We start from the raw sequence: 24,767 nt of genomic DNA, 5'->3' as shown, positions 1-24,767 counted from the left end.
AAATAAATAAATAAAATATTAAAAAAAAAAAAAGAAATCTCCAATATATCATAAGCTCCTCCTAAATGCAGGCTCTCAGTGACATCCTGAGTTGGTATTAAACACATACAGAAATACTGTTACAGTAACCTTTTAAAAATGGCTTTTAGGGGCGCCTGGGTGGCTCAGTGGGTTGGGCCTCTGCCTTCGGCTAAGGTCTTAATCTCAGGGATCTGGGATCAAGCCCCAAGTGGGGATCTCTACTCAGCGGGGAGCCTGCCTCCCCCTCTCTCTCTGCCTACTTGTGATCTCTCTCTCTTGGCCAAATAAACAAATCTTTTTTAAAAAATGGCTTTTAGGGGTGCCTGGGTGGCTCAGTCAGTTAAGTGTCTGCCTTCTCAGGTCATGATCCCAGGGTCCTGGGATTGAGCCCTGTATCCGGCTCCCTGTTGGGGTGTTGGGGGAAGCCTGCTTCTCTCTCTCCCCGTCCCCCTGTTTGTGTTCCCTCTCTTGCTATGCCTCTTTATGTCAAATAACTAACTAAAATATTTTTTAAAATGGCTTTTGTTCCCCCATTCTTATCTCAACTTGTAAAAAATTTTTGTTAAGCTCCACACTGGAAATTCCCATTAGGTAACCTAGGGTGTGGGTGCTTTTGAATTTCCTTCTTTAAAAAAAAAAAAAAAAAAAAAAAGAAGACCTTAGGATTGGGACATCAGGTGAATATGGAAAAATACATATTTTGATACAAGTGTAAGTAAATACACACTTTCCGTTTGTTTCAAGATCATTCACTCAAAACATATGCACTAAAATCAAATCCTTATGTTGAACCTAAATTTAGGTGTGAAAACTGGGTTTTGTGCTACTTAGGCCAGAGCTCAACACATCCTGTCAAATAACCAGTCAAGGGGAAACTGAGCCAGCCCTGAGACGCCTCAAAATAATCATTCTTTGTCCACCAGAAACTGAACGACTTTGCCCTCAGAATCACAGCTCCCGCAACCAATGGAAGTATGCTCTGAATCCAGATAGCCATATTAGATTCTCAATCTTTTATCTGTTACAAATTTAACATTGTAAAGGAAACCAAAGCAACCAGGAACACCAACGGGGTAATTAAATCCCTGGATGGAGGAAGTTTCAAAATCCAAACCCAACACCAACATCGGGCAAGTCGCCATATATGACCTACCCATACTTGCTCGCGTTACTCTGAAAATTCAAAGAGGGAAAGCATGAATATTTTAAATCCTACTAATTCGTCGGTACGCTGTTCAAGTCATGTACAAGACCTAACAGCAGATGCAAATATATCTTACTAAGCTTTTGCCTCATCTCGGAACTGCAAAAGCTGACAAGAATTACTGCAGACAATTAAATCTGTTCCTGTCCAGGGGTCTTGATCAATACCGTATGCAGCATAATCTAGCACTGAAATTGCCTCTTCCATCATAGCCCTTTGGATTAGCGGCTTTATTTCTGGACCCCAGGACGCGCTGGGCTAGCAACTCTTCTCTATAATTTGCACATCTCTTGGAAGGGAGAGGGAGCCGCCTGATTCAAACTGCGTTTGTCTACCGCCCACTGCCCCCAATATTAGGCATTCGCACAACCCAGTAGCATGCGCTTCCGGCACCCCCCACCCCGTACCTGCCAAGTTCCTCGCCGGTGTCGTAGTAATCATCCACGTTTTCCTGCCTGAACACAGTCATGATAAACTGTCACTCCTCACCAAAGCCCAGCGCACTTCAGCTCCGCTTCCCACACCATCACCACCGCTCCTGCGCCTCCGTGGGCCCCTCATGCATCAGTGTCCAGTCCTTTAAAATAATAGCAATAATAATAATACAATGACAACCGAAAACGAAGGAGTCCTCCCCAGCTAAAAGCCCCTCCCGAGGACCACCTCTGCCCGGCTGCCCGTGGAGAGGCGCACCCTGTTAAACCCGCGCCAGGGATGTCCCCCGGCCCTGCATCGCCGGCGCGCGCGTGGAGCCGGGCACAACCGCACCCCGAGGTCCGCGTCGGCGAAAGCACGGCGCTCGGCGCGGATCAGAACCGGCTCCGGAAGTGACTGGCCTCCCCGCCTCCCCTCTCTCCACACACGCACGCCCACCCAGCTCGCCACCTCTGGGAGCGCCGCGAGAGAATGAAGCCCTTGCCCGGGCGGAACGCGCCTCGCTGGAAGCATCCCCCTCCGGCCTGCGGCGGCTCAGCGGCCCCCGCGCCACCTCTCGGCTCCCGCACTCCCCGGCCGCCGCGGCCACCCCCGCTCCTCCCCCGAGCCAGGCAGTCCCCAGAGGCACATTCCTGGCTACTCCCGCCCCGTTACCCTGCCGACCCGGGGGAGCAGGGGAGGAAAGGGAGCTGCCTAGGGAGGCGCGGTCGCCCACTGCTGGTCTCCGCGCCCCGACACAAAGCGCCCAGCCGGGCCCACGCCACCTGTTCCCACCCGGCCCTCGGGGCAGGGGGAGCCTCCTGGCTGCGACCCCATTTCTCCCCGCAGTCCAGCCGCCCCCTCCTGGGTCTTCCCGGTTGCCCTGGGGGCTGCCCGGGCAAACCCCGCCCCGCCGCCGCCGCGAAAGCAAAAGCAGGCGGCGGGGCCCGGGAGGGGCCGAGTAGCGCGCGCGCGGCCACTCACCGCGGGCGCCCGGGAGCTGCCTGGGTCCCTCTGTAGCTGTCGGAGGCCGACCGAGGGCGCCAGCGCCGGAGACCGGCGGGGCGGCGGCGGGAGCGCGGGGAGGGAGCGAGTGGGGGGCGCGGATCCCACGCGTCCGCCCCCGGCGTCGGCTCGGTCGGGCGCTCCCCCTCCCGCTCGCGAGCAGCCCCTCGGCTCCTCGCCGCCTTCAAGGCGGAGGGCGGCCGGCAGGCGGCCAATGGGGACCCCGCGGGCGGGCTGGCGGCACGGCCCACCCACCTCAGAGCTGCCGGGCCTGGCGGGCGCTGCGTTTTCTGCCCAGCGCCGACTGCTCCTCCCCGCTCCGCGCTCGGGGCTCCCTGGCGCGCTCTACCGCGCACACCCCCGCACAGACCCACTCACCCACACCCACCCTGGAGCCGAGGGAGCGCCGCGCGCGTCGTGGGCGCCCCACCTGTGCACGCCGCTCGGCTGCCCCCTTCCGCCGCATTCCAGAGAAATGCGACTCCTTTGTCCAAAGAATGTGCCCTGAGCGCCTGACATGTGCCAGGCATGGTGCTGGGCCCCCGGAACTCAAGAGACCAAAATAAATTTTTAAAAATCCCTGCCCTCGTGAAACTTAAATTCTGGTGGAGAAGATAGAAAAGAAATATGTAAGCAAATGAATAAGACCATTTCAGAAGAGATCAGTCCTAGGGATACAGTAACACAGGAGAATGGGATAGCGGAGGGCAGGGAGGGAGTGGGTCGAATTTACTTGCCTTTCCTCTCCGGAATAGGTGTTTTGAGCTGAGATCTGAATGATAAGAAGGTATGCAAACAGAGAAAAGATTGAGGTCTCAGAGGACCAGTGAGCAATAGAAACGAAGGGTTTATGTGTGCTCTTCAATATGGTATAGGCTTGAAAAGTGGCTAGTCCCAAATGAAGTGTTCAAGAAGTGTGAAATGCACACCAGATTCCAAGACTGGGTATAGAAGTAAGAATGAAAAGTATCTCGTGGATTTTTTTTTAATAACTACATGTTCAGATGATAGTATTTTGGATATACTGAGTTAACGAAAATCTATTATTAAAATTAATTTCACCTTTTACTTTTTAACTAGAAAATATGGCACTACCCTTGGGGCTTGCATTATGTCTCTGAAGAGTGTGCTGGTCTACACAGAGACCCCACACAGAGATCTCCTGGAAACTCCTCCACTTTCTCTTTTTCTTACCCCATGTTCCCATCAAGATTTTGGGTCTGGGAAAGAGGAAGGATAGTTTCCCATAGAGACTCCTGGGGATCCCTAAACAGGAAAGCTCCTACATGGAAATATACCTTACTGCTTAGAATTGTAGGCACTATGTGAGCCCTCTGAGATTTCAGAGTTATATCACTGTTCAAGTAACCCAGATTTTCTAAAATGAGTTTTAAACTCTCTCTGGGTCAACAGAAGTTTCAATTCTAGAAATGTTGGCCTATTGCCAAAACAAAACAAACAAACAAAAAAACCCACAATGCCCCTCAGACCTATCAGACTGTCTTCTTTTAAAAAAAAAAAATTCATTTATGGGCGCCTGGGTGGCTCAGTGGGTTAAGCCTCTGCCTACAGCACAGGTCATGATCTCGGGGTTCTGGGATCGAGCCCCACATCGGGCTCTCTGCTCAGCAGGGAGCCTGCTTCCTCCTCTCTCTCTTCCTGCCTCTCTGCATACTTGTGATCTCTGTCAAATAAATAAATAAATATCTTTTTAAAAATTTCATTTATTTTACTTATTTTTAGACAGAAAGAGAGAGAGGGCACACTAATAAGAGCAGGGTAGAATCTGAGGGCAAGGGGGAGGCACTGAAAATCTCCTCCAGACTCACCGCTGAGCAGAAGCCCAAGGTGTGGCTCAGCCTCATGACCCTGAGATTATGACCTGAGCCAAAACCAAGAGTAGGATGCTTAAGGGACTCAACCACCCAGGTACTCCTCAGATCATCCGCTTAAAGAACATTTCATTTAGTGGCCCACAGGAAGGGCAAATGTTCATGATAACAGAAGAAAGGGAAGGTTCCAAATCAGGAGACGGTACCAACCTAAGTGGTGGGTTTGAGAATTAATACCAAAGGATCGTGAGTGGTGAGAAATACAGTAAAAAATTAACAACAAGAAAAGTGATTCATCTGGGGGAAGTGCAAATGAATACATCTGTTGGGGGGAAAATTTTAAACACAGATGTTTGGGACAAACTTGGAAAGTGCTCATGGATGACTGCTTTATGGGTAATATTTTTCCTCCAAAATAAATGTAAGTGTGTTTTCCAAGGCAATGAGCATTGGGTCTGTTTGGGGGCTAGCATGTCTTGCCTACCAGGTTCTGCATGCTAATTACGTGAGATTTTCTAGGATTCTGGGAAGTGCATGGAGGTAGGAATCACAAAATTGGATCTAATATTGGTGGAACCATTTAAGGGCTGAATGACCTTGGATGTGACCCTTACATTCTGAGCTTTGTGTTTGCATTCATTCAGGCAAGCATTTTAGAGAAGGAAAATGTGGTAGTTAAAAAAACATGGCCAAAAATTCAATCAAGAAGTGGAGTCTGATTTTTCTCCCCATGACCATGAGCTGGCCCTTACGCTTTGCCTCTCAGAAAATGTGATGGAAATGAGACAGCATAATGTCCTTCCAAGGCTAGGTCATAAGGCATTCCAAGCTTCTGCCTCACCCTCTCCTTCTTTGTAACTCACTCTGGCTCTCTCTTTCTTGCTCTACTCTCTCACTCCCTCTGCTCTCACTGGAAGCCTTCAGCTGCCATGGTTACCCTGGGGCTGCCATGTGGAGAGACCATGTAGAGAGACCACAGAAAGAAAGAAACCCAAGGAAGCTAGCTGTTCCAGCCTCAACCCACCCCCAGCTACTCGGGTTTTCATAGCCCTGGCTCTGGGAGCAGCATCAATGATTGTTACTCTTTTAAGTCATTATTTTGGGGTGTTTTGTCACACAGCAATAAATAACTTATCAGAGAGTTAGGAAGAATAGAAGAAAAGTCTTAACGTGTACCAGATGCCAGGTAGACTAAATTATTCTCTTGCTTAATCTTCAAAAAAATCTGTACCCTAGCTGTCACCACCTTTCTTTTTTTTTTTTTCTGGTTTATACTTAATCTTAGTGTCAGTTTCATCACCTGCAAAATGGGGACAATAACAGACCCTTGAATTATTCCTCTGATTTACTGGGAGAATATAGAGAGACACTGCATGAAATAGGACTTCGCACATTATAAAATACATCACAATATTGTATATTTTCTATCATGTTCCAAGCAAGAAGGACTCTGAGAGGTATCTCTCAGAGGGAAGGCAGCAATACAGTAATTCTAAAATCATGAGATTCAAGCTGGAAAGGACTTCTGTGAAAATAACTGATTATGAATATGGACAATGGATTATGATAATCATGGTGACAGCATTTAAAACAAACTCAGAGGGGGGCGCCTGGGTGGCTCAGTGGGTTAAGCCACTGCCTTCGGCTCGGGTCATGATCTCAGGGTCCTGGGATCGAGGCCCGCATCGGGCTCTCTGCTCAGCGGGGAGCCTGCTTCCCTCTCTCTCTCTCTCTGCCTGCCTCTCCATCTACTTGTGATCTCTCTCTCTGTCAAATAAATAAATAAAAATCTTTAAAAAAAACAAACAAACTCAGAGGGGCACCTGGATGGCTCAGTGGGTTAAGCCTCTGCCTTCCACTCAGGTCATGATCTCAGGGTCCTGGGATCGAGCCCCACATCGGGCTATCTGCTCACCAGGGAGCCTGCTTCCCCTTCCCCCTCTGCCTGCATTTCTGCTTGTGATCTCTATCTCTCTGCCAATTAAATAAACAAAATCTTTAAAGAAAAAACAGACTCAGACATAGGAGTTAGAACGTTTTTTTCATATCTGTAAAATAACTGCTGGTATAAAGCCCAACAAAACTTAAAGAGTTCTAACAAATTAAAAGTATATTTCTTGCTCTCAGCACAGAGGTTTGCAGGAGGTAGAGAGGTAGACAGAGGGCTCTGTTCCCCCATAATCATTCAGGGAGCCAAGTTTCTGCCCTCTGATGGATCCATGGTCCCTCAGTGCATGCGAGTTCCTTCGTTGATCCTTCTCCTCTGTTGGCTGGTAAGAGAAGAGAGACCCAGCAGGGATGCAGTTGAGGCTTATTTAGGGGGTGAGGTTTGAAGTCTGAGGCCAAACCACGTAGAGGCAAGATATTCTAAGATCTATCAGAGTGGACCACATTAGCTCAGTTCACCTTCTGATTACTTTTAGTAACAAGTCTTTGGCTTTTATCAAGGGCTTCTTCTTCTCCTTTTTTTTTTTTTAATTTTAATTCCAATGTAGTTAGCATATAGTGTTGTATAAGTTTCAGATGTACAGGGGCATATATTTTTTTTTTTAATTTTTAAAAAAGAATTTATTTGCTAGAGAGAGAGAATGAGAGCAAGAGGGAGAGAGTATAAGCAGGGGGGTGGCAGGCAGAGGGAGGGAGAAGCAGGATCCCTGCTGAGCAATGAGCCAGATGCATCCTGGGATCAATCCCAGGACTCTGGGATCATGACCTGAGCTGAAAGCAGATGCTTAACCGACTGAGCCACCCAGGTGCCCCTTAAATTTTTTTTTAAAGATTTATTTATTTGGGAGAGAGGGCCTATGTGCGCATGAGCATGAGCAGAGAAAGGGGCAAAGGGAGGAGGAGAGAATCTCAAGTAGACTCCAATGCCCAGCATGGAGCTATATTCAGGGCACAATCCCAAGACCCTGGGATCCTGACCAGAGCAGAAACCGAGTCAGATGCTCAACCAACTGAACCACCCCGGCACCCCCAAGGGGCTCATAGTTTTTAAACAGCCCTATGAAAACTGTTCTGCACCTGTGGCTTCCCTTGGAGGAATTGTCCATTATGCAGCTGAGTGTCTCTTATGTAGGAAATCACAAGACTGCATCCAATCCCTCCCAGTACTGAACACTAAGGTAACTCATCTCTCTTGAACAAATGATGCTTCTTCTTTGTGAGACAATGAAAATCGTAAAACTCATTCTGTTTCCCATTTTCCCTGGATTCCAAAAAGCATGTGGGACATGCTCAGTAAGTACAGCCCTCTAAGTAATGTCCAATTCCCCGTATTCCATAAGCACGTGTTATCTAGTATATATTAGATACCGAGGATGCAGAGATGAAAGAAATATTTTCTATCTTCAAGCAACTCAGGCTAATGAAGGGGCCCGATGAACAAAGAAGACAGTTTCATTACCATATGATTGTGCTAGATATAATCCGTTCAGTTCTCTAAAGCCTATCTCTACCCTTCTCCAAACTTACAGGTCACTAGGCTGGGCTATGAAATTATTTAACTCATTTCCTTGACCTCTGCCTGCTGGTTGGTTTGGCCAGTGGGAAACCCTGGTATGAAGTTCAGTAGAAAAGAGGAGAATGAAGCCAGGAAAGTTACTCTTCTGTTTTCTTTTTTTTCTTTCTTTTTTTAAAAGATTTTATTTATTTATTTAATAGACAGAGATCACAAGTTGGCAGAGAGGCAGGCAGAGACAGAGAGAGGGGAAAGCAGGCTCCCCGCTCAGCAGAGAGCCCAATGTGGGGCTCCATCCCAGGGACCTGGGATCATGACCTGAGCCAAAGGCAGAGGCTTTAACCCACTGAGCCACCCAGGTGCCCCACTCTTCTGTTTTATTCATAAAAAGGTTGCCTTTGGTCACTGTCAAACAAAGGTCACTGGTCTTCATCAGATAACCTCTCCCACATGATTTTCTCTGTCTAGGCTGTCAGTAACCACTCTCTCACCTTGTCTGTTTGGACCTAGAGTGGGTGCCAGATCAACTGTTACTAACCTGGGTTCCTACCCTGTCCCTTATGGTTCCCCTGCCCCTCTCCAACACCTTTCTGAATGATCCTAATTAGCAAGCACCATCTCCTTCCTCTGGGACCCTGATTGCTAGTGTAATGAGAGCAGAATCTCAGACTGCTGTGAAAACACAAAGTGAGTGCATGTAATTCAATAAAGGCCAAGGGTGGAGGGTGATGATAGGGTGGGCCTGGGGTTTTAGGGAAATTTCCTAGAAGAGCTGACATCCTAATAAAACATTAAAAAAAAAAAAAGATTAAGAGTTGGCAGAATAAAATGGTGTGTGATGGGGTGATGGATTGGGGGGCCAAGGGTGGGAAAGAAGGGCATCTAGACAGAGGAAAAAAATAGTGAGGGTAAAACCACAGATTTGGGATAGATAATGGATCATTCAGCTCTAAGCAATAGAGCTCAGGCTGTGAAAAGGCAAAAAGGAAGAGTAGAGTGATAGAAAGGGTCTTTCCCACCATGTCCAGGACTTAGGTAAGAGCAGAGAGGTAAACCAAGGTAGATTTTGACAGCCTTGTCTATTAGACTTGCCCATTATGTCATTAATTTGGCACATACTCAGAGATGATAGGTAGAGAACAATAACAAGATACTTTAAGGAGGTGGAAATAAAAAGACTTTGTACTTGAGGAAAAGTATAGGGTCAGGGTGATATCCAAGCTTTTGGTGAAGTGATTAGGTAGATATTGCTGTCATAGGGGCTGAAATACAGGAGGACAAGTTGTTTGGGGAAGGGAAGATGAGGTCAGTCTCGGGGATAAGAAGTTAGAGGTGCCCTGGGGTAGGGATGGGGACCCGTGGGATAGACAGGGTGAATCTGGCGTCCACCAGGGAAGCCAGGGCAGGAAGTAGATGGGAGTAGGATGCAGGACTAGAAAGAGCACTTGGGGCCAAAACTCTTGGGAACAGAAACTATCAACCCAAGCAAATACACAGGGGTAAGTATGCTTGGTCAGTAGCTATAGGTTGCCAACTAACCTGAAAAGCAGGTTTTACTTTGCTTACTTATTTACTTGTGTTTCTTGGGACCAGAACAGGCACCACCAGTGGGTAGTGAATTAAGACCTTGTGAATCCTGAGTACCTTACATGCCTCTCTATATAATGCTCAATGAATATTTGCTGTCTTCTTGGTCTTATATGGTTACTAACTTCCTTATCCATGCTAATAGATGTGAGTTTCATCCATCTCATTTATTTTGTTTTCTATAAACTTCTTTATCCATGCTAATAGATGTGAATTTCATCCGTCTCATTTATTTTCTTGTTTTCTATAATAGAGTTGAATATGCACACACAAAAAAATACCAAGTGCAGGTTACACACGTGCTTCTGAACTGTGAATTATTCGAAGCAACTTTCTGACCCCTTTTCCCACCATTGCTCCAGACTCATCTTTTATCTTTTTTTTTTGTAGTACAAGGGTATAAAGATTAAGGCTTCCCATCACCTCCCAGGGCCTCTGAGATGGAGTACATGACTTCAGATTTAAGAGCCCCTGGAATGGATTTTGCCTACTTCTCTGCCCCTGCTTCCCCTCTGACTCAGCTTCTTTCCAATTTTCATTTATTGTACCTGAAGTGATGAATGCATCTCTGGCCCCCATCAAATTCTTTGTGAAGACAAGCAGGGTATACATAAACACACGCAAATCACTGACCAGGATCTGAAAGGCCAGAGGACATTATAAACATCTGGGGCTACAAAGTTTACTCTTGCCCTTAGCCTGATTTCTTTTGTGCATGGCCCAGTTTCTTCTAGGTTCTGACACTACCCAAAGCAAAGATTGGTGACACGGACAACACTTATAAAGCTCATGGCCCAGAATGTTAGTCAGGTCCCTAACTAAAGGCACACAGGGCTCCCTCTACACAGTACACTTAGCTCTCTTGGTTATCATATGCAAATGTGGGATTTGTGGGACAAGTACCCTTCTCTCCCCACGAGAGTTACCCGCTGGTGAGTTTTTAGTGTAGTTAGCTACCGGGTTCTCCATTTCCCCATGAGAATATGTGGCTATAATTGGAAAGAAGAGTAGATCATTCAAAGGAGTTTCTCCTTTGTCCAACAAATTCAAAGCAAGACAGAAAAAAAAAAAAAGTCATGCAGAAAGAAACACTCAAGATTATTCATCCATTAGAACTGGATGTACCAATCACGATTGCAATAAAATCTGAACTTAGAGCCACATCAATTTAGTGAATGTGGTTATACTTATTTTCTACTGCTTCTAATTTTTTTTTCCTCTGCTGTTGACTAATAAACCTCTTTAAAACCATCAGACCTAATACCATTGATTTCTATTAGTTTTTCCTTTCAGCAAAAATTATGTTAAAAAATATTTTCAGTAATTATCAAAATTCATCTTTTCAGGGGCAGATAGGTATTAAATATTAAAGAAGATTCAATATCAATGAAAGCCTCTGAGTTTCTTGGATTGGTTTCATGAAATACAAGTCCCATTACTCAAGTCAGTGAAGTGATTTACAACCTTATTCATAGCAGTTTGGTAGGACTTATAGAAACATCGCTTTTTAAAAAGACAAACTTGTCATAAAACTTCCAGAAGTTCCTGTCAGTTTGAAGATCTGCAAATAGAGCAATAATCTTTGACCCATTCAATGCTGTATTCTCCCACCAAGAACTTAAAACTTACACACCTATAAATCAGTGTTTTCTGCTTGTATAGACTTAGTGATTCTAAAATTACTATTTTTTTAAAGACTGTATAAGAATAAAGGGTGTAATTAAATTTGCTAAGTATTTCTGCAATTTTCTCTCAATTTTAAGAAATTTTGAGAAGATGAAAATTTCTGAGAAAATACTCTTCAAGAACACTACACTGGGTTTATAACATATTAGAAATCCAGGATTACTTCTCATGATCTAATGCTCATCATTAACTTAATTATTTATTGCATGTTAGTAATAATAGTTAAGACAGACCCAGGAATGGATGATATAGAAGGAGCTACAATTTGTATTTCTTTAGAATTTTCATTTATTTATTTATATTGTAATAAACATATAATGTATTTTATCCCCAGGGGTACAGGTCTGTGAATCGCCAGGTTTACACACTTCACAGCACTCACCATAGCACATACCCTCCCCAATGTCCATAACGTCACCCCCTCTCCCAAACCCCCTCTCCCCATCAACCCTCAGTTTGTTTTGTGAGATTAAGAGTCACTTATGGTTTGTCTCCCTCCCGATCCCATCTTGTTTCATTTATTCTTCTCCTACCCCCTTAACCCCTCATGTTGCACCTCTACTTCCTCATATCAGGGAGATCATATGATAGTTGTCTTTCTCCAATTGACTTATTTTGCTAAGCATGATACCCTCTAGTTCCATCCACGTCATCGCAAATGGCAAGATTTCATTTCTTTTGATGGCTGCATAGTATTCCATTGAATGAATATATATATATATATATATATATATATATATATATATATACCACATCTTCTTTATCCATCCATCTCTTGATGCATATCTGGGTTCTTTCCATAGTTTGGCTATTGTAGACATTGCTGCTATAAACATTCAGGTGCACGTGCCCCTTCGGATCATTACGTTTGTATCTTTGGGGTAAATACCCAGCAGTGCAATTGCTGGGTCATAGGGTAGTTCTCTTTTCAACATTTTGAGGAACCTCCATGCTGTTTTCCAGAGTGGTTGCACCAGCTTGCATTCCCACCCACAGTGTAGGAGGGCTCCCCTTCCTCCGCATCCTCGCCAGCATCTGTCATTTCCTCACTTGTTAATTTTAGCCATTTGACTGGTGTGAGGTGATATCTCATTGTGGTTTTGATTTGTATTTCCCTGATGCCGAGTGACGTGGAGCACTTTTCATGTGTCTGTTGGCCATCTAGATGTCTTCTCTGCAGAAATGTCTGTTCATGTCTTCTGCCCATTTCTTTTTTTTATAAGTTTTTTTTTAAAGATTTTATTTATTTATTTGACAGACAGAGATCACAGGTAGGCAGAGAGGCAGGCAGAGAGAGGAAGGGAAGCAGGCTCCCTGCTGAGCAGAGAGCCCGATGTGGGGCTCGATCCCAGGACCCTGGGATCATGACCTGAGCCGAAGGCAGAGGCTTTAACCCGCCAAGCCACCCAGGTGCCCCATCTTCTGCCCATTTCTTGATTGGATTGTTTGTTCTTTGGGTGTTGAGTTTGCTAAGTTCTTTATAGATTTTGAACACGAGCCCTTTATCTGATATGTCATTTGCAAATATCTTCTCCCATTCTGTCAGTTGTCTTTTGGTTTTGTTAACTGTTTCCTTTGCTGTGCAAAAGCTTTTGATCTTGATGAAATCCCAATAGTTCATTTTTGTCCTTGCTTCCCTTGCCTTTGGCGATATTCCTAGGAAGATGATGCTGCTGCTGAGGTCGAAGAGGTTGCTGCCTGTGTCCTCCTCAAGCATTTTGAGGGATTATATTCTCACATTGAGGTCCTTCATCCATTTTGAGTCTATTTTCGTGTGTGGTATAAGGAAATGGTCCAATTTCATTATTCTGCATGTGGCTGTCCAATTTTCCCAACACCATTTATTGAAGAGGCTGTCTTTCTTCCATTGGACATCCTTTCCTGCTTTGTCAAAGATTAGTTGACCATAGAATTGAGGGTCTATTTCTGGGCTCTCTATTCTGTTCCATTGATCTATGTGTCTGTTTTTGTGCCAGTACCATGCTGTCTTGATGATGACAGCTTTGTAATAGAGCTTGAAGTCCGGAATTGTGATGCCACCAACTTTGGCTTTCTTTTTCAATATTCCTTTGGCTATTCGAGGTCTTTTCTGGTTCCATATAAATTTTAGGATTATTTGTTCCATTTCTTTGAAAAAAAATGGATGTTACTTTGATAGGAATTGCATTAAATGTGTAGATTGCTTTAGGTAGCATAGACATTTTCATAATATTTATTCTTAAATCCAGGAGCATGGAACATTTTTCCATTTCTTTGTGTCTTCCTCAATTTCTTTCATGAGTACTTCATGCTTTTCTGTGTATAGATTCTTAGTCTCTTTGGTTAGGTTTATTCCTAGGTATCTTATAGTTTTGGGTGCAATTGTAAATGGGATGGACTCCTTAATTTCTCTTTCTTCTGTCTTGTTGTTGGTGTAGAGAAATGCAACTGATTTCTGTGCATTGATTTTATATCCTGACACTTTACTGAATTCCTGTACAAGTTCTAGCAGTTTTGGAGTGGACTCTTTTGGGTTTTCCACATATAGTATCATATCATCTGCAAAGAGTGATCGTTTGACTTCTTCTTTGCCGATTTGGATGCCTTTAATTTCCTTTTGTTGTCTGATTGCTGAGGCTAGGACTTCTAGTACTATGTTGAATAGCAGTGGTGATAACGGACATCCCTGCCGTGTTCCTGACCTTAGCGGAAAAGCTTTCAGTTTTTCTCCATTGAGAATGATATTTGCAGTGGCTTTTTCATAGATGGCTTTGATAATATTTAGGTATGTGCCGTCTATCCCTACACTTTGAAGAGTTTTGATCAGGAAGGGATGCTGTACTTTGTCAAATGCTTTTTCAGCATCTATGGAGAGTATCATATGGTTCTTGTTCTTTCTTTTATTAATGTGTTGTATCACATTGATTGATTTGCGGATGTTGAACCAACCTTGCAGCCCTGGAATAAATCCCACTTGGTCGTGGTGAATAATCCTTTTAATGTACTGTTGAATCCTATTGGCTAGTATTTTGGCGAGAATTTTTGCATCTGTGTTCATCATGGATATTGGTCTGTAGTTCTCTTTTTGATGGGATCCTTGTCTGGTTTTGGGATCAAGGTGATGCTGGCCTCATAAAATGAGTTTGGAAGTTTTCCTTCTATTTCTATTTTTTGCAACAGTTTCAGGAGAATAGGAATTAGTTCTTCTTTAAATGTTTGGTAGAATTCCCCCGGGAAGCCGTCTGGCCCTGGGCTTTTGTTTGTTTGGAGACTTTTGATGACTGTTTCAATCTCCTTACTGGTTATGGGTCTGTTGAGGCTTTCCATTTCTTCCTGGTTCAGTTGTGGTAGTTTATATGTCTCTAGGAATGCATCCATTACTTCCAGATTGTCAAATTTGTTGGCGTAGAGTTGCTCATAGTATGTTCTTATAATCGTCTGTATTTCTTTGGTGTTCGTTGTGATCTCTCCTCTTTCATTCATGATTTTATTTATTTGGGTCCTTTCTCTTTTTCTTTTTGATAAGTCTGGCCAGGGGCTTATCAATCTTATTAATTCTTTCAAAGAACCAGCTCCTAGTTTCGTTGATTCATTCTATTTTTTTTTTTTTTTTTGGTTTCTATTTCATTGATTTCTGTTCTGATCTTTAGGATTTCTCTTCTCCTGCTGGTTTAGGCTTTCTTTCTTGTTCTTTGCCCAGCTGCTTTAGGCGTAGGGTAAGGTAGTATATTTGAGAACTTTCTTGTTTCCTGAAAAAGGCTTGTACCTCTATATATTTTCCTCTCAGGACTGCCTTTGCTGTGTCCCACAGATTTTGAACCGTTGTGTTTTCATTATCATTTGTTTCCATGAATTTTTTCAATTCTTCTTTAATTTCCTGGTTGACCCATTCATTCTTTAGAAGGATGCTTTTAGTCTCCATGTATTTGGGTTCTTTCCAAATTTCCTCTTTGATTGAGTTCTAGCTTCAGAGCATTGTGGTCTGAAAATATGCAGGGAATGATCCCAATCTTTTGATACCGGTTGAGGCCTGATTTAGGACCCAGGATGTGATCTATTTGGGAGAATGTTCCATGTGCACTAGAGAAGAATGTGTATTCTGTTGCTTTGGGATGAAATGTTCTGAATATATCTGTGATGTCCATCTGGTCCAGTGTGTCATTTAAGGCCTTGATTTCCTTGTTGATCTTTTGCTTGGATGATCTGTCCATTTCCGTGAGGGGAGTGTTAAAGTCCCCTACTATTATTGTCGATGTGTTTCTTTGATTTTGTTATTAATTGGTTTATATAGTTGGCTGCTCCCACATTAGGGGCATAGATATTTAAAATTGTTAGATCTTCTTGTTGGACAGACCCTTTGAGTATGATATAGTGTCCTTCCTCATCTTTTTATAGTCTTTGGCTTAAAATCTAATTGATCTGATATAAGGATTGCCACCCCTGCTTTCTTCTGATGTCCATTAGCATGGTAAATTGTTTTCCACCCCCTCACTTTAAATCTCGAGGTGTCTTCAGGTCTAAAATGAGTTTCTTGTAGGCAACATATTGATGGGTTTTGTTTTTTTATCCATTCTGATGCCCTGTGTCTTTTGATTGGGGCATTTAGCCCACTAACATTCAGGGTAACTATTGAGAGATATGAATTTAGTGTCATTGTATTGCCTATAAGGTGACTGTTACTGTATATTGTCTCTGTTCCTTTCTGATATACTACTTTTAGGCTCTCTCTCTGCATAGAGGACCCCTTTCAATATTTCCTGTAGAGCTGGTTTGGTGTTTGTGAATTCTTTTAGTTTGTGTTTTCCTGGAAGCTTTTTATCTCTCCTTCTATTTTCAATGATAGCATAGCTGGATATAGTAATCTTGGCTGCATGTTTTGCTTGTTTAGTGCTCTGAATATATCATGCCAGTTCTTTCTGGCCTGCCAGGTCTCTGTGGATAAGTCTGCTGCCAATCTAATATTTTTACCATTGTACTTTACAGACTTCTTTTCCCGGGCTGCTTTCAGGATTTTCTCTTTGTCACTTAGACTTGTAAATTTTACTATTAGGTGACGGGGTGTGGACCAATTCTTGTTGATTTTGAGGGGGTTCTCTGACCTCCTGGATTTTGATGCTTGTTCCCTTTACCATATTAGGGAAATTCTCTCCAATAATTCACTCCAATATACCTGCTTCTCCTCTCTCTCTTTCTTTTCCTTCTGGAATCCCAAATATTCTAATGTTTTGTCTTATGGTGTCACTTATTTCTCGAATTCTCCGCTCGTGGTCCAGTAGCTGTTTGTCCCTCTTTTGCTCAGGTTCTTTATTCTTTGACATTTGATCTTCTATATCACTAATTCTTTCTTCTGCCTCATTTATCCTAGCAGTAAGAGCCTCCATTTTTTATTGCACCTCATTAATAGCTTTTTTTTATTTCAACTTGGTAAGATTTGAGTTCTTTTATTTCTCCAGAAAGGGCTTTTATCTCTCCAGAGAGGGTTTCTCTAATATCTCCCATGCCTTTTTAGAGCCTGGCTAGAACCTTGGGAATCGTCCTTCTAAACTCTATATCTGACATATTACCAATGTCTGTATGCATTAGCTTCCTAGCCTTCGGCACTGCCTCTTGTTCTTTTTTTGTGGTGAATTTTTCGGCCTTGGCATTTTGTCCAGGTAAGAGTATATGAAGGAGCAAAGAAAATACAGAAAGCATGGCAAAGACCCCAGGAAAATGCACTTTAACCAAATCAGAAGAGACCCCAAATCGTGGGAGGGAAAAAGGGGAGAAAAAGAAGTTCAGAAAAAAAGAAATTAGAAAAGAAAACAAATAAAGAATAAGTTAAAAAAGAAAAAAATAAATATATATATGTATTAGATAAACTAGTTAAAAAATGTTAAAAAAGGAAAGGGTAAAAGTTTAAAAAATTTAGCAGAAAAAAAATAAAATTAAAAAAAAATTAAATTAACTGCAAGACTAAAGAATCATGGAGAGAAAGCCATGAGTTCCATGCTTTGCTTTCTCCTCCACTGGAATTCTGCTGCTGTCCTTGGTAGGTGAACTTGGTTCTTGCTGGATTTCTTGTTGATCTTCTGGGGGAGGGGCCTGTTGTAGTGATTCTCAAGTGTCTTTGCCCGAGGCGGAATTGCACCACCCTTACCAGGGGCCGGGCTGAGTAATCTGCTCATGTTCGCTTTCGGGAGCTTTTGTCCCCTAAACACTTTCTGTAGAGTTCCAGAGGACGGGAATGAAAATGGCGGCCTCCTAGTCTACAGCCCAGAGGAGCTGAGAGCTCAGGGCCCCACTCCTCAGTGCGCCCTCAGAGAAAAGAGCCCAATCACTCCCATCTCCCTGGCCTCAGGCTGCGCTGCAAGCTCACCCAGCCTGCGACTGGTTCAAGGTAACCCCGAGCTGAGAGCTCACTCCTTGACTCTGTCTCTGTAGCCGGCTTCCCCACTATAATACCTACAAGCTCTGTGACAATCAGACAACCCTGATCCTTCTGTGACCCTGAAGAACCTAGGGCCATGCTGGCCCCGCGTGGGCTTCACCCTGGTTTAGCCTCTGGAGCTATGTTCCTCAGTGGAGCTGACTTTTAAAATTCTGATTTTGTCCTCCGTTGCTCCACCACTTGCCAGGAGCCGGCCCCTCTCCCCATGGTCTATCTTCCCGTCTCTTTGGATTCACTTCTCCGCCGGTCCTACCTTTCAGAAAGTGGTCGATTTTCTGTTTCTAGAATTGCTGTTCCTCTTCTCTTCCATCTCCCCTTGGATTTGTCGGTGTTTGTAATGGTTTAATAAGCTAGCTAGCTGATCTCCTGCTACCTGATGTAGTCTCAGCCTGCTACTTCTCCGCCATCTTGACTCCTCTCCCCAAATGCATTTTCACAGGCTATTAGAATCACTGGAGGGAACAAACGCATAAGTCACAGAACAGAGTGAGGAGGGTCTCTTGGAAACAGGGTAAGATTGAAAAACAGAAAGGTCAAAATGATAGAATTTTTAAGATCTTGTACCCATTAAGCAGTCAGTATTAAAGAAACAATAGCACTGCTGAAATAAGTGTTTAAAATCAAAAGGGTAACATGCACTTGGACATAAGATTTCCCTAAGATTTATCTAAAAATTTTTTAAAAATCACCCTAGTTTTTAACTGTCGCTGCCTGACAAAGCATTTTGATTACTAATTCTTTCTCAGGTTGTGGAGACAAGGACGGAGAAGAATTATTCGGATACAGGGATCTGGAAGATCTGTGTGATCTTCCAGTTGGAACTTAATGTTGGAAGGACATGGATTAAGGAAAGCCAGTAAATCAGAAAATGGCGTGTTCTGGTAAATCTCGTAGATTAGTTTGCAAGAAAACTTATATATGCAGACGTTTACCAATGTTCCGGAATAACAAGAGACTGAAATACGCATAATGTTAACCAATTCGGGAGTCCTACCCCTATCTTCCTTTTCTCTTTTTTTCCAGGTAGCTTTGCACACTCCTGCTAGCTCTTGGCTTTACCTGAGCAACCAGTGTTTTACTCCAAAGACCCTGGCAAACGCTACCGCTGCAGCCCAGTTTTGGCTGGTTGTCCCAAGTCCAAGAGGCCCCAACCCGGGCTCTGCCAGCTGGAGCCTGGCACAGAAGGAACAGCGGGCTCCGGAGGCATGGGAGCTCGAGCCACGCGCCCCCCTACCTGGCTGGGCGGAGCCTGGCGGGAGCGGAAAGTGTGAGAGCCGCCCCGGGGCCCTCAATCTCTGAGGGCTGCTACCACACTGTATGCAGAGTCCTGCTTCGGGGCGGGAAAGGGCCACGCAGGAGACCAGCGTTGGAGGGCTCTGCCCGGCCCGCGCGTGCGCTCCGCCCAGACATTCCTGCAAGCAGCCCAAGCAGCCAGAAGAGACCAATTTGCCCTGGCGCCCAGCGGCAGCGGGTGGCCCCGGACTTCCTGCCTTCACCATTGCCCTGGTGGGCCGCGAGCCCCGTCGCGCCCCAGAGCCGTCTGGGCTACACTAGCCCCTCAGGGTGGAGGTGGACGGGGACTGGGAGGAGCTGGCCCACCTGAGCTCGCTCTTCGCTGACTGCAACGCGAACCGCTCGGGGCGCTTGGAGCGCGAGGAGTTCGGCGCGCTGTGCGCGGAGCTGCATGTGCGGCCGGCCGACGCCGAGGCCGTGTTCCAGCGGCTAGACACTGACTGTGACGGCGCCATCACCTTCCAGGAGTTCGCGCCCGGCTTCCCTGGGTTCTGCCGCGGGGGGCGGCACTGAGGCTGGGCTCTTCGGGAGCCTGCGTCCGCCTCAGCCCAGGTGGGACCCGACCCCGAGGACAGCCAAGAGGACGAGGACGACGGGGATGCGCTGGCAGCCCCCTGGGGTCGCGAGCACCGGCCACGCTTGCCAGGACTTACAGGCGCGACTTGGAGAAGAGGCCAAATTCATCCCCAGGTGCGTGTGTGGGTTGGCAGGCGGGAGGTGAGGAGGGTGTTACCTGTGCTCACCGGTGCGCTGGCATCTCCCTCTTAACCCGCAGAGTGAACAGACCTACCGGACCCAGCTCTTCTTTCTGAGTTGCTTTTCTCCGTCCAACTATTCCGAGGGAAGAACCCCTAGAGTTGAAGAAAGGGAGTGCGTTCAGAGTCAGGGTTTGGGGAGAAAGTTTTGCTTGCTCACTTCTGAGCCTTGCAAAAGTCACTTTATTAATTACCGGGGTCACAGTGAAATCCGCAGCATCAAGAGTTTGTTCCCAGACAGAGTTTAAGAGCGCTGTCCAGATCTCATCGCACCTTCTAGTAAGGCCCCCTGGCTACAACCCGGAGCTGTGAGCTGCGGATTGTCAAATTGGCATCCCTGGTATGTTCTTGTATTTGTTGTTTTCCTACAACATAGAAGACGAAACATGTTGGGCATTTGTATTGCTGGACTTGCATACTCATTGATACCTACCATGTATTAGGCATTTTACAGAGTTCATTCATTTAATTTTTGCAACAACCCCGGGATGTGGATTTTCTCATTTCTAATTGGAGAAATTTAGACCCAGAAATATAGACTCGTAAGACGTTAAGGAACTTGACTAATTAATGAAAGAGCAGGGATTTGATCCCATATGTTGTTGAACTGAAAAACTCTCTTTTATACAATGGAATAAAATGATAAAGTTATATAATAAATTCTCTACTCTATGGCTCTGACAGAAATGATACCAAGTTACTAACTTAATTCTCAGGGGGGGAAGGAAATGCCTGCAGGGCCAGGTGTGGAAAGATGCTTAGGTTTTATTCAAAAGTAATTTGTGTCTATGCTTTCCTTCCTGTCATGGTGTGTCTTGAACTGCTGTATTCACTTCTTCCTCAGACACACTAAATATGTTAATGCCGTAAAATGTGTTCCTGCTCTCTGTTTGGATTATGGATGAAAGGCAGCTTGCATATCTTAAACATAAAACTCAGAAAACCAAATAGCCATGGGAGGATCAGTGATCTTGCTCACCCATTCATAGCTTGGACCTGCTAGCTTGGGAGTCCCACTTCCTCCTCCCAGCTCCTCCCTCCTGTTTGGAGAGTAAGGCATGGAGAATGACTCATTACAACTATGAGAAGGATGGTATAGAGAAAGTGGGTGTGATACTCACCTTTTCTATTATTTACAAATGAGTTAAAATACAGTCTCTCTACTGGGGAAGTTGTAAGCATTGCTATAAACTATATTCTTGGAATTATCTTTTATCTGTAACTTGGTTTAGGTCCAACTAATTACCAAAGGCAACAATTTTTAGAATCAAGGAAGGTGAATCCATGCGATGTTTTACACACGAACCTACACACATATCTACTTTTCACAGTTGTTAAGTCTCAGCAGCAAATATTTGACACTTAACCTTGAAATGATTAGGAGGGTCTTCTTAGTATCAGTATAGAAATCAGGTTTTAATATTACTGGTGACATTGTTATTATCATGATGCCTTTCCAAACTCTTCAAAGGTTATTAAATTCAATGGGCACCAGTGTCACCTGGTAGACTTGTATTTTAAGCCACACCCCCTTGTGATTGGAGATTAACAAGTACAGTATTTGCCTTCCTGTGCTTGTTCAAGTGGAAAAGAACTAAACTGAGTTGCTTCATCTGATTGTTACCATGGCAGCCAGTAACTGTTTTTGGTAAATTTGATTTCTTCTATTCCACTTCCTCATACAGCTGTTCACCTTCCCTTCCTCTCATCTGAATGCAGTAAAAATCGTTTACTATCGATAATGCTGTTGGCATTATTTCAGCCAAATTAATTCTGCAGACGTTAGTGAGTGCTTATTTTGTGCCAGACACTGTCGTAGGTCCTGCCCTAGGTCCCTGGGGACAAAGAGAAGGATGAGATGTAGTTCATGCCTGCAAGAAGTTTATAGTGTGGGTGAAACATTTCCAAAAATTTCATCAAAGAACATTTAAAGATAAGAGGGTTATTTGCAAGAAATTCCATATATAGCGAACATAGCCCAGTAGTAACCAGGAGCGATCTTTGAAGCCTTGAGTTTTTATTTTTAAAAAGTTCATGTGTTTGTTCATTTTAACTCCATGGTATATTGGGGCTTATTTTACTATAAAATATCATGTTTTCCTCCAATGGGGGAATTGTTTCTTTAGGAAGGTGTGCCATTTCATCGGGTGGCTTTTTTTCTCATCTGGCACCCCTGGTGGCTTCTTGTCCAATGCTTATCCAGCGGGTTTTCATGTCCAGGTTGAGAAGATTAATTATCAGATATTAGAATGTTTGGCTCCTATAAGGCAAAATGTGGTAGTGTTGACAGTATTTCCAGTTGTAAGACGGATCAAACACCTGGTTTAAAAATATTAAACATGTTTGGGTCAAACTTCCTAGTCATCAACATTGTGGTCTCAGAGAAGAAATAAGGTTGCACTGTAAAAGGATGAAAATGGTCTCTGGGATGTGTGTCAACTCACTCTTCAGTTGGTTTTTTTTTTTTTTTTTTTTTTTTTTTTGTAGAAGATTGAAAGACTCCTTCCCCTAAAGGGGAATGTCTTCTGTAGTCAAGTGACTGTTAGCCTGAGCTAGGGAGGTGTAAATCTTCTGCCGGGACAGGATGGCCATCACCACTTCCTGGTGACCTGGAATTAGGTCAGCAACAGGTGAAACCACAATGGGCAAGGCAATGGGGTTATAGAAGAGAATTCAGGAAGGAAGACTGTACAAGGCCAAGAACAATCCATGAAGTGGGAGAAAATGTTGGGTGAGAGAGAACGGACTTCTAATAACCAAGTCTGGCCAATTTTTTGTGTTAGGGGTGTTCTGAAAGGGAGTTTCATACCTAGTAGATACTTAATAAGTGGGCTCAGTAATGTTTGCAAAATGAACAGAATAAACTGATGTTCTTTGATTCCTTGATTCATATACTGAGAATGCAGTTCGTGGTATGTGTATTTTCTTTATTTCTTCTTTTTTTTTTTTTTTTTTTTTAACATTTTGCTGTGACCTGGTCATGGTGTTCCAAGATTGGCAAGAAAGGAGGGAAATGGGATGTGTGTGTGTGTGTGTGTGTGTGTGTATGTATGTATAAACATTTTACCAGGGTAGTGTGATGGCAAAACTCTCACCTCTGGTTGGACCTAAAGTTTTTCAGAGTTTTCTCAACTCCATCTCTTGCAGTTTTAAGTATTATTTGTGAATTGATTTCACTTCGATAAATCAAGTTAGAACCGCATGTTTTTCACAAACAGAATCACGAGGATCCGGCTGGCACGAGCGACACCCTGGATTTGCGCGTGGACGCAGGTACGGCCACAGTGGCCAGATCAGGGACACCCCAGGCTGGTGCTTGTAATGTAAAAGGGGTTAGTGTGATTGGTGACCTGCCAGGCAGGGCTAGGCTGTTTGTCGTTCAGACAACAAAATCTATGCCCTCTACTCCGCTGTTTCTCTTGGTTTCTGATCTTCACACACGCGCGCGCACACACACTCTGTTGAAGGGGAGGCTTTTCTTTTGATCATGTAGAAACTGAATTTAATTGAGAAGAACCAAAACTACCCACTTGTGAGCTGTGTATCGTTTGTCAAAAAACAGTGTACTTCAGCATATTCGTGTAACTGTAGTGATGATTATAAAAATCAGGAGAAAAAGATCAGTGGCTGAACACCAATCCCACTTAAGCAGGACATTTTTAAAACATGTAGCTACAAGTAAGCAGAAGGATAGTTTCCACAATGGTTAGGATTTCTTTTACGTTTCCCCCTCTTGGTTCCACATTAGCCCTTTCCAGTCTGATCGCCTTTTTCCCTAATAACATGGTTGCTTCACGAACCCCCTTCTCTTCCATGATGTGCTTCCTCAGATGGGAAGGCAGAGGGGAGATAGAGGCAGAGAAAGAGAAACTGAGAGGGCTGGAGACAAGGAGCAGGAAGGGTGAGGGGAAGGGAAAGACAGAGGTCAACGGACAGATGGACAGACTGGATAGTGCCTCAGTTTCCTGTCTCTTTCCACTGAACAAGTTCATTGCCATGAGCCACCTTGTGATGGGGGAGGCAAATCGCCTCTCCTCTACTTTATTTAAGCTCTTGAGTATCCTCAGAATGTGAGCATCTTGATGCTTTGGATGGTGTTTGTAGTATTTGAAGATACATTTTTCACTCATGTGGCAGGAACATTATCTGGTGTTCATCCAAGGAGGTACAGACTTGTTCCAGTTGGACCCCCAGTCCTGGAAGAGGATTAAGCATGTTTTTGCCAATGTGTGATATTTACCTCTGGCCCTGGCTTTGGGATCTCTCAGTGTTCTGACCATATCCTTTCCAGAATGCTCTGCTTTTTCTGGGTTCAGAAGTGGAGTCTTTATAGATACATATTTTCTAACTGTTGTTGGCCTGCTGCTTTTCCTTTATTCCTCTTGAGTGTATTCTCTACTATAATTCTGAGTGTCATTACCCCACTGCTGAGTAGAAGAAGCCTGTCTGTTGAAAAGACCACAGCTGTGCCTTGGACTTTATGAGCCTTGCTCCTGGGCTCTGTAGTAGTCTGTACATGGCTTGGTTTTTATGAGCTCCACTTGTTTGTGGTCCCTCCTGGTTTTGATATTTGAATTTTATTTCAAGGTAACAATTTCATTTTGGCCTCCCGGCCCCAGAAACATGTTCTGGCCATCCCATCCTTGGAGGATTATGTGTCTGGCCAGATGGTTAGGGGCCCTGCTCAGACTGTGAGGTTCAGTGTTTTGTTGTCAAGTTCTTGATAAGAGATTATTTATCCTACCCTTATGGTGTAGACACAAAGAAAAAGGCTTAAAGTGGGGTATCCTGGGAAGACTGCATTCCAGGAACCACAGACTGTTCTCTTAGCTGTCTTTTAACCTGAAGTTTTGATTGACTCCTCTCCTGAATCACTGATCAAACTCATGGTCCTACTACTCCTGTCACTTTGAGAATGGAGACATTTTTGCCTGTTTCTTCATTTCTGTCTGGGTTACATAATCTTAACTTCATTTGGAAAATGGAAGTAGCTGTGTCGTGCTGATCTGCCTTGAATGGAGGTTTGGAGGCTGCCAGCAGAAATGGAACCCTGTCGGGGATGAGAAAGAGATTCAAATGCCCAGGGTTTTTTCCTTCTAAA

At 44.2% G+C, this 24,767-nt stretch overlaps 1 protein-coding gene across 1 annotated transcript in view; it reads right to left on the bottom strand.

The window, feature by feature from the left end:
- LOC125082945 (translation initiation factor IF-2-like) overlaps positions 1–3,110 on the bottom strand; it is a 43,973-nt gene extending 40,863 nt beyond the window's left edge. Inside the window, exons 1-3 of the mRNA XM_047698874.1 lie at positions 3,075–3,110; positions 2,624–2,989; positions 1,633–1,802 (exon numbers count right to left, since the gene is read on the bottom strand). Coding sequence (XP_047554830.1) covers positions 1,752–1,802; positions 2,624–2,989; positions 3,075–3,110 — 453 coding nt within the window. The 3' untranslated portion in view covers positions 1,633–1,751. The remainder of the gene's footprint in view (positions 1–1,632; positions 1,803–2,623; positions 2,990–3,074) is intronic.
- Between the last annotated feature and the right edge of the window lie 21,657 nt (positions 3,111–24,767).

The sequence above is a fragment of the Lutra lutra genome, chromosome 13 (genome assembly GCF_902655055.1).
Source record: "Lutra lutra chromosome 13, mLutLut1.2, whole genome shotgun sequence".
Lineage (NCBI taxonomy): Eukaryota > Metazoa > Chordata > Mammalia > Carnivora > Mustelidae > Lutra > Lutra lutra.
The sequence above is the reverse complement of the archived record's forward strand: the minus strand, read 5'-3'. Positions and strand labels throughout refer to the sequence as shown.